The 10,733-nt window shown below is 40.6% G+C and overlaps 1 protein-coding gene across 1 annotated transcript in view; it reads right to left on the bottom strand.

Annotated features, from left to right (window-relative positions):
- Positions 1-10,733, bottom strand: part of LOC115596492 (phosphofurin acidic cluster sorting protein 1) — a 63,406-nt gene that overhangs the window by 27,013 nt on the left and 25,660 nt on the right. Inside the window, exon 3 of the mRNA XM_030441656.1 lies at positions 7,068-7,157. Coding sequence (XP_030297516.1) covers positions 7,068-7,157 — 90 coding nt within the window. The remainder of the gene's footprint in view (positions 1-7,067; positions 7,158-10,733) is intronic.

Genomic DNA, 10,733 nt, shown 5'->3' with positions numbered 1-10,733 from the left:
GTGCTGAGCCTTGATCTGCCAGCTGCACAGTGGGAATGTATATCATAGGAACTGCACACAGGCAGGCTTGTGGACTAATCAGGTGATTAATGCCACTCCATAAGTGCAGAAGCTGGCAGGGAGCAGATAAACACAGTCTGTCCCCTCTCTCCTCCCTCCCGGCTATGTATTTATAGAGCTGTAGCCCTGAACGCTGCCCAGCCGCAAGGAAGGGATTAGAGATGGGGGACGTGATAAAAGATCACCGGGCCACCTGGAGCTTCCAGAAGCATCCAGCACAAGTACAACTCAGAAGGCCTGGAGGCTCTTGTAGGCATCAATAGGTTAAATTACTCAGACAAGTGTCTGTTTCCTATTTCATAAAGTTACATAGAGAGGTAAGAAGGTGAGTAAGAGGGGGAGTAAATCCTTATCCAGTCTGAAAACCTGAGTAGTTAAAACAGATCTCTTAGATATCTTTTATACATCTTCGCTGACGTAATCTCGATAACTCCTATATATTTCACAGTTCAATGGTTATTATTAACATTATAATGGCTCACCATAGATTATGCTCTAATGGACATCCAGGGGCTGTTGCACACACATGGTCAACATCCTGCTGATGACCTGATTACAGGTTATTATGCAGAATCCACAGAAATTCAAAAGGACTTGAGAAAAGAAAAAACACAAGCCTAAATAGGACAAGCCTACAAGCCTACATTTATCATTAGATTAAGTGGCAGAGAATAAAGTTGCTAATGGATTCTGCATACGAACCGCTGCTAATGGAAATGTATGAATCATGCATCCATGAGCAGAGAGGTATTGCAACCTAGCATCATAATGATGCTTGTACCTCTGCTGTGGCTGTGATTTCTTTCCGGTCAGAGGCACATTAGAAGTGATGTAGCAATATGTTGTTTAGAAAGTCAATCCTGAGATTAGTTCCCCTTACCCCCTTAAGGACAATTTAGTGACTGATACGTTTCGCAGATGATTTACTGAGGCTTCATTATAGAATGACTGAGAAACTTGAGGGGGGATCACTAAAAATCACCACATTGTATGCTTTGACACTGATCACGTTCTCCTGGGTGTCAATCATAATAAAAGGCAATTATTCTCCTCACACTCACCTCATCGGTTACCTTGAACCTCTTCAGCAATGCCACAAACTTCTGCTTGAAGTTCGGTTGCTGAAATAAAAAGACATGCAATTATGAGAAAAAGGACCCCATGAAAAAGGTATACATTTCATGATTAAATATGCATGACAGCTGGGCTGGGGCTTATCAGTTCTCCCAGTAACTGTCCACTGGATTACTCATTCACAGCCACTCTATGTAAAGACCATTAGAATCAGTCCAGTGAACCCACAGCATTCATTTACATGCTCATCCACATCATCCTAATGGCTTAAACAAATGGAACACTGCGTGTGTGCTTTCCCTTAAAAGCTTGCACAGCCGCAAACACGGGTCTTTAGTTATTCTCATGGTCAATGATTGGCGAGCGTAAAAAAAATGCCATGTGGTGGAAATGGAGGAAACTAACTCTGGTCATGGACGTGGTTCGGATCATTTTCCTCCGGGGTTTCTTGGGCTTCCTGACCTCATCGTCTTCATCATATAGATCCTAAAATACAGAGAGGATGAATTAAATATGAGAAACCTCATTTCTATCTGCATAAACTTATTCTAAATGTAGAAAATATGTTATTATACTAGCTTCTTATAAAACATTCCTAGTATATATAATTATGCAACAGCATGCTCAGTATGAAAGCAGACTTATTTATGAATTTCACTGGGTATTACAGATTTGCCTGCAGCTACGCATTTTTTCTCGTTCTGACCTGGCCATGAACGGCGTCATCACTGGCTTCCTGCTCTGAAGAGTAGCTGTCATCGTCCTCCTCAGAATAGTTATCCATGTCTGGGGAGCGGTCTGAGGTAGGCAAGCACAGAAAAATATCAAAATAGAGGGAACCATGTCTGGTATTATATTAGGCAGCATTAAATCTGTGCAGTCTCAAATGTACAAGTTTCCTTCGGACACTAAAAGAGAAGAACAGAATTCTAATGTCGCATTGTTTAGGGAATAAAGATTTCCTATACAAGCATTTGTTCAGAGTGAAATCAAGCCTGCTAAAATCAATATGAAATCTACTACTTCAGTAAATGGGGCTCTTACGCTGCCAGACAAAAGATGGAAGACAAAAGATGTTATATATACATAAGAGTATCATTCTATTGTAATGAAAATGATGTTTTCAGCATATTGTATAGTTTTCACAAATATCAGACGGAGCCAAAAGACTCTATTTGTGTATGGTAGCACAACTACTACTAACTGTAAAAACAGTATACTATAAAAACTGATATATAGTACATACCATACACAGTTAGTGCATGGTATAACTCTCCACCAAGAATAGATAAAGTTGCTTATTTTACTGTCCTATTCTACACAGTTCATCAACAATCACTTGTTTTGTCTGCTTGGCAAGAATAAGTAAAATTGTATGTTAATACAAAAACATTTTCTTTCCACATAATTAATAGCTAAATCTGCTTGCTGAAATGTGATGAAAATTCTAAGTATATACAAATTAGACTGCAGAGCTCTTTTGTGATCCATGTCTTACATTCTGATGAAGTTCTAACGACATTTTCATGGCTAAAACATTTTACTATCGTTCTTTTGTTTAATGGCAGATTTAATTGGTTTGAACAGACACATTCCTAAAGAGGCAGATTTTACTGCATGTTTGACAGCTTTGGACAGATCAGGTGATGGAAGATCTTTTTTGCTAACACCTAATTCATACTTCCTTTTGTCTGCGTAAGATCCTGTGCTACATTCTTAGATGGGATGGATGTTATTAAGGATCACTGTGGAAAGGAGAAAGATAAACATCTTTCCTTTCCCTCTGAGTGACACTAGTTTAATACTCGGTGCATGAGCTCATCTGTTATGTTTGAGTGGCCTCCTTAATAACATCCAGAACAGCAAGAGATCAGCATAGCGGGATGAAGGCGTAGAGTCCAAGCGGGGCCCAATACCTCCCCCATCCAGAATTAGAACAGTGTAAGGTAATAGGCCCTAAATCTGTTCAACTCTCAAATCAACATTACAACCATAGCTGAAGAGAATAACATATCCTTGGCCACAGGTTGGCTGGGGATTAATAGAGTTTATTCTGTCCTCGGGCTGGGAAATAGGAGCCATGTGGATGGAGGGAAGAGAGGCCTGGCTGCAGGGTGAAAGCTGAAATTATAGACAGGATTTGACTGGGCAGCAGATAGGTACAGGACTGTCTAACAGACCCACGGACGGGGACGGGTGATGGCTGTGCCCACCTGAGGTTTTGGTTTTGCGGCCAGCTTGGCCGACCGTCCTCGTGGTCGATGGGCTGGCTTGACAGAGAGTACACGCTGATCTCCGCCACACGCACTGGCGCCTCCTTCACGTTGCTATGGAGACCTAGAATCTGTCCTCCGTCTGTTGGGTGTTGCATCACCTGGACATATGAAGATTAACATACTGGTTTTAAAAATCCATTCAAACAAAAACTGTATCCATGATACTTGTACATCAAATAAAATCATCTTTGGTATATGGATTTCATCTGCCTCAACATCAAGCCCTCTTTTACTCAGATGTCTTCTTCAGTCCTTGCGTCTATCAATCATCCTGTAGAGCCTTGTCGAAGCAGCATGGAACAAATAATATTTCTCCAACAGATAGGCAGGATGAAATAATTTATCTCTCTCTTTAGTGAGCCAATACTGATCCAACAGGGACTGAATTGGCTTCTGTTTCACTGCTTTATGCTCACAGAGATTTACAGACTGATTACAAGCTGACAGCTATGCTATCTTTAAATAAATCTTCATTCGCACAGTGCTGCTCTCCTGTTCTGAATGTCTAAATGAGCTGAGCCAGTTTGCTCATATCGCCCAATCAGACGGTGTAACACAGTTTGCACAAACAGTTTTTGAATCAGATGAGAAGGGATGAGCTCTCATTCTAAGCTCTATCCAGGGGGTAGTTTCAATATTTCACTTGATGAATCGCTGTACAGGGAGAAGGCTCATTTTGCTCAAACACCGGCAGGGGTGCACTTGTATGCTGCATGCAAAGTCCAATAAGTGACTTTCTCCCACGTATTGCCCCGGTAGATTCCGAATAGGGGCACGGGAGAGTTTTACTACATAGCAGATGACAACATAATTACCCAACACGATCCAATAATGGCCAGTCTAACTTAGTCATAGAGGTCTGTGGGTTGTTTCACGGCAGTAAGCACCCAAAACAACCCAGCAGTTGAATGGTATTTTAAAATGCAATAATGCATTACTCTTATTTTCAGATGTCAGTCAATCCCTGTCCTGGGGCTATTGCTGGAAAGTAACATTGGCTGAGTGTTAATGGGGCATCAGCTGCTGTAATTCGAATTGGGGAAATGCTATCTGTGTTTCTCCATTTCAAATAAGAGCGAGGCTCGCTATCTTTGTCTAAATCTCTGTCTAATTATCTTCTGAACAAGGCATTTTAATTGATCTTTGTCTGCTTTAAAAACCCAAAAACCCTTTTTAATATAATCAATCGTAATAACCCAGCTACATAAAAGGGCCCACTGTCCTCCGTTAAAAGAGTGGAACACATTGGTTCCACACAGTCTCGCAACTGAATGAGGCAGAGATAGACAAATTAAAGGGAAGCTAACCCAAAGTGAAAATTCAGTCATTGTCTACTCGCCCTCAAGCTGGTGGAAAGCCAGGTGAAGTTCTGTAGACCAAAAAACATTCTCCAAAAACAGCTGACGTAGATGGGAAACAAAAAAAACAAAAAACAAAACCAAGTCTCCCATACCATCACTCCTATACAGCTTGTCCGTCCAAACCCAAGTCTTCTGAAGCCCTGAGATCCCATGATTTGCAAAGGCATTATGGTACACCCTCTGCACATGTCTGAGCTTATGTACCATGGCAACACTTTTTAGCCAAACAGCCACACTGAAGAGTTCAGCTTAAAAATGGTGTAAAAAAACATTTTTTAAAATCAGTTTGTGATATGGCATCTTTTTTTTATACATTATTAAAAAACTAAGTACCTATCTTTGTCAGATATTGCTTCAGTGCTCTTTTGCTGTGAATCTTGAAACTTCACCTGACTTTCCATCAGCAGGGGGGTGACATCTAATGACTGAATTTTTCTTTTGGGTAAACCTTTTCTTTAACCGCAGAAAGTATTGATGTGTGACATCCACACTTGGGAGTGGCCATCATAAGCAAGGCAAATAGAGCTACGTCTGGTACAAAGAAGTGACCAAACATACATTTAGTGTGACATAACTGCTAAGTCCCCTATAGCATGAATATTTTTTTTTTTTTACATCAAACCAAACATCCAGAAGGGGCTTTATATCAGCTCCTATGCCATTATTTCCGCATCGCATGGCTGAATATGTTGTTTTCCGAAAAAGTGCATATGAAGCCAGCTCCAGATGGCCCATAATCTCACACAGCAGTACGTGCGATGAGCATGACTCCTCTGAAATGATGTGTAACACAGGAGTTGCCTTCACTCTGGCAACCAGACATGGTACGCAGACACTAATAGCCATGTCAATCACTGTCAGAGAAGAGCAGAATGCAATCACAAGCTGAGAGAAAAGTGAGAAATGTCTCTGAAGAGAAAGACAGACGATGAAACATGAAAAGAAAATAATAATAACTGAAGCTAATGCCCCAGGTGAGGCCCTGTACAGTACCTCAGCCATATTGATAACTCCCACAGCCAAAGTTTTGTAGCCCAGGATGGTTCGATTCTTGTAGCGTTTTCTCCTCTGCAGCATAATCTGCAGTCTGTTGGCATCCCTCTTTAGAAAATGGGGGGTACTGAAAATAAGAAAAAAATAAAGTCAAATAGACAGTGCAAACTTTCTCCATGAGAGACCCCAACTCTAAGCCTAACCCCCAACCTGCCATGTGCAATAACAGAATAGATAGTGTCTTTTATCAGGCCTGTTTCTTGCAAATAGCATATTTTTTTCAACCATACGAATGAAATCATAAAACAAGATCGTATGTATACACCATCTGTTCACAGCTCCCTCCTTTATCACATCAAAAGATGTGTGTGAACAGATGATGGAGGCATTACCACACACACCTGGTTCAAGTTCATGTAAAAGTAAAGTCAGTCCCGCTGTACACAGATGCCAGCAGTAAACTAATATGGTGGGTGTTAGATGTATTCATACTGCCAACCAATGACAGAACAACTAAAAAAAACTTTCTGTTGTCAGTCTGCTGGACTGTGGCTGACCTGCTGCTGAACCTTGATCAAGACTCACGTCTCTGCAAATTTGTGTCTCTTCCTCACATTTGCTCTTTTATCCTCCTCTGGTCTGATATTGTCTTCCAGAAAGTTGAATCTTCATGTTGACTTTTCTGGCCTTCTCGGCAAATAATATTCACACAATACAACTTGTAAGATCAAGTTTCACTAGTTGGTTGTACATCCCTGCAGCAATATCCAGGTCCAATATAGCCACTATTTTTTCTCAACTTTACTCAGTGGGAATTTTCAAATGTGCAACCTTTCCTTTTACATACTTTGTCTGTTTTTCACAACTTGTTAACTTGTCCTAGCTTTGCTCACTTCTATAGTTGTCCAGTCCAAACGTAGTCAGCATGCACAAAGTGTAGATTCTGATTTGAAACAACATTTTTTCATAAACAGATTTACATCAATGACTCCAGGAATGATTAAGTTCTGTACAGAGAAAGGTTGCACCATCAATGACAGAAATATCATCAATTTCTGTCCCACTACATTTTAAAGACTCTTCTGACCAGAAAAATACCATGAAAAGTTGTGGTATTGCCCAATATGTCTGAGTCTGATTTGAAAAAAAAATATATTAAAAACACATAAGTAAATACACAGAGATATTCTGAACTTAACACTTTGGGGTTCAAGTTCTGATAAAGGCTTCAACACAATCCTGCCTGTCAAAAAAACCTCCCTATCAGTGTGAGAATTCACAGTCTAATGTCAAGAGTGCTTGCCTGTAGTGAGAATGTGAGCTCCAGATCCGTCTCCATCAGTCCACAGGGTGGGAGGACGTACTCATTGGATCTCAGGAGACGCTTCGAACCCTGGAAGACACAACAAAGCATAGTGAGATTAATAAATGCTACATATAAACAATCATACAGCCGGGACTTCCCGGTTTGTTTTGGCAGCTAGCTTGAAATTGGTACAGTTCTATTCTGGAAAGAAACCGCCACACATTGTTTGTTTTTGCAAACTCAGTGAAATTAAACAGGCTCCCTTTGGAACGACAGAAAATCTCCCCAAATCCTTCATCTCATTTCGTTTCTTAAGACATGATCTATCCAGACAAAAGTGACTAAGTGTGCAAGCCTTATTCTAGTACCAGCCTGCCTCACATTCACACATTTATGCAGGATCACACCTTGAGGCAGCCTAGTACAAACAGTCCTCCACTCCTTCACTGCTTTCTAGAGGACAGTACTACTAGAACATTTGAAATAGAGGTCAGGCATCCTGCTCAGGGACATATCAGGAGCTGCTGTTGAGAATTCTCCCCACAATGATGTAGCTGACATAAGGATTCAAAACAGCAAAACCTCACCACAAGATTCAGGCTCTAAGCTACCTGCTAGGATTCTTAATCATGCTCTGTGTGGGATGTCTGGTTCAGGTGGAACTATGACTGTAACTTGAAAAATGCTAGCTGCTATCTTGTTGTCATGGAGCTCTGTTATAAACTAACCACTGTTTCAAGTCGCTAATCAAAACCAAATTTAGCTTTATTATCTAATGCTATTTCCAGTTAAGACAGTCTCATCACCTGAGCTAATTCTGGGACCTGGCAGAAAGTTGCCATGGCCAAACTGCACAGGGATTTAAATGCCACGGGTTGTGGCAATGTCTTCCAAATGTAAGGACACAGTGTGTCCTCGGAAGACCTCAGCATGTTTACAAGCCTTGGATTAAAGTCCATCATGCTCCTCATCAAGTTTCAGTTTCATTCTTCAACCAAGCTTCCTTTTCCACCTCTTACAATCTCAAAACAGGGAATCAAAGTGTGAACGTGAGAACAGAAACAGCTTGTCAAGTCTCTGGTTCGTCCATTTTATGTCAAGCCGTGAGTGCTGAAGACAGGCATCTGTTCTGGAATACATTTGGCAAATCATCAGCTGCTGTAAAAATTTCATAAGTCCCCAAAGCTTAGTTCGGGTACCTGCTAAACCTGCCAAAAGAATTAAGTAAGACTTGGTGAGCAGCCGAAGGTAAGGATATCCTGTATCTGGCTGAATACCTCTTTAATAGTCTGATGCAGTGGGTGCGACATTGGATCCTAATGTCATGCGAGCTGCTAAATCATGTAACAGATACCAAATTAAATCGTTGGGTGTGTGCTGAGGAATCATCCAGGGATATCGGAGGGTGTTCAGTGGTGCACCTGCAGGTGCAACCTATGCCCAAGTGATCTAAAATTGCTAAATTAACTGGGTTTCCAATCAAATTCTTTTTCGGTCTAATCACACCTCCCAATTTAAAGTGGATGGGCGTTAGAGAGGGCAGGTCAAGGAGAGTCCAGAGAGACACAAACAGAAAAACTAGGCTAACAAACTTCCAAAGGTCTTGTGAGCCATAGCAGGCGAGAGGATTATAAGGGTCTGTAACAGCCAATGGCATACAGTACATATCCACACTTCAAGTATTCAACTCGCTTCAGAACACCAAGCAGTGTAAAGAGCCGGGAAGAAGAAAACAAAATAGAAGATTGCATATAGCTCGATATGACAGGCAAAACAGACCCGACACCACAAGTCAATTTTATTTCTAAGCTCTTGGACGACTACGCCGGTGTGAAGGTTTTCTCCCAACTTCCACTTTATCTTCAGCAAACAGCCTCAGAATATTTGACTGAACTGAAAGTGTTTCTTGAAGCTCATTAGCGCTGCTGTCTGAGAAAGAGAGAGGAGGCCCTGGGTGTGATTATCAGCCCTTGACACTCCTGTTCAGAGTTTACATGTTCTGGGTGCTCTACTCTGTTCCTGTGGGTTTCCTCCAGGGGCTCCAGATTCCTTCAACAGTGACGGATCTTAATGAGAGACCATCTTGCAATGGGATCACACCAGCTGTGACACCCGTCAACATGTTGACATTTCAACCCATGACTATTCATAAGTTAATACTACACGAGTACTACTTTGTCGGATCATACTTCAAACTCAGCCTTCATTTTGATCTCAGCTATACATCTGTAAAGTTTCATGACTGTGTCAAAGTGAATGTTGGCCAGTGTGAAGGGGGCACCTCTCTACTTGTGGACCCCCTTTGGTGAAATGCACCCTTCTGCAAACTTGGCCTTGCACGGTTGTGATGCTATCATGCTGACAAAATCTGTCCATAGACAGACATGCAGTACACATACCTGCCAAAGTTCTCAAAACTACTCCTATGGTAGTTCCTCCTCCAATAGCTGTCTCTTGGACCACATTGTACCATAATATCAAACATACAGACTCACAAGGCAAAAAACATCACCAGCCGACACGATCACAGCCGGTAATCATGTTCTAGGTAAGAAGTAATTTGTCTATTTGTATATCATCCTTGTGATGCATACTGGGACAGACACAAACAACAGCTGCAACAATTAATTGATGCGTTGTCAACTTATACATTAATAGCCAACAAGACAGCTGAGGACATTATCCTGGGCTTTGGGAAATACTGATTGACATTTTACACCATTTTCTGACTTTTCATAAATCAAATCAAATGTATCAGTTAATTGAAGAAATAATAGACAGTTTAATCAACTATAAAAAAAAAAAAGAGCCCTACCACCAACCTTTCCATGATCATGAATAGATTTAAGCGGGTACAACCAAAGGATAGGTGAACAATAATTTCAGCATGAGTTGAAATAAAAACAGCATATTCATATGACCCAATACCACATATACAATTTTCTATCGTGAAATGCAGTGCTACTAGTCTTTAACCATTTTAATACAAGAATTCCTTCATCAAAATAACATGCGGTTAAAAAAACCTCAAGTCTTCCAAGTATCATGGTGTTAACTAAAAAGTTAAGTAGTGTTGCATCAGATGTCTCAAAATCCAACCTCCACTTCCTCTTTTCCAAAGTCACTGTTACCAACAGAGCAGTAGAAAGTAAAGGGTGTTTAAGCTCATGGACACAGATGTTGCTAGGATAAACAATGCTTGTGTTACACAATAAATCAGTGCAATAACCATTTAAGTGTTTACGTAAGATTTGTAGTCATACTAGCGATTTTATCACCCCATTGAGTATTACATCACAAATTTTCAACAGGTGTTGTTTGTTGAAAACTTTCAAAGTCTCAGTCTACAAACTTGTTAAAATGCAAGCACATATACTTAGAGAAGACATAAAACTGTGTTCCAGCTTACCTTTCAAAGAAAAAGAACATTTTAAAAGAACCTTTGGTGTCAATTGTTTAAAATGCATGAAAGGACACTTGTTGAAGAAGGAAAGGGAAAATGATCGGGATAATAAAATATTTAACTTTGCTGACACTTGCAAAGCATTCAGTTGCAATAAGCATTTTTCTGTCCAGCCTAATGGCTTAATATGTTTCAGAGAGGGACATGCTGACAGTATCTCGACAGTGGCCACGACTTTTGTTTTGTGCTTAAAGAAAAAA

The sequence above is a fragment of the Sparus aurata genome, chromosome 15 (genome assembly GCF_900880675.1).
Source record: "Sparus aurata chromosome 15, fSpaAur1.1, whole genome shotgun sequence".
Lineage (NCBI taxonomy): Eukaryota > Metazoa > Chordata > Actinopteri > Spariformes > Sparidae > Sparus > Sparus aurata.
This window is presented reverse-complemented; position numbering and strand designations above follow the sequence as displayed.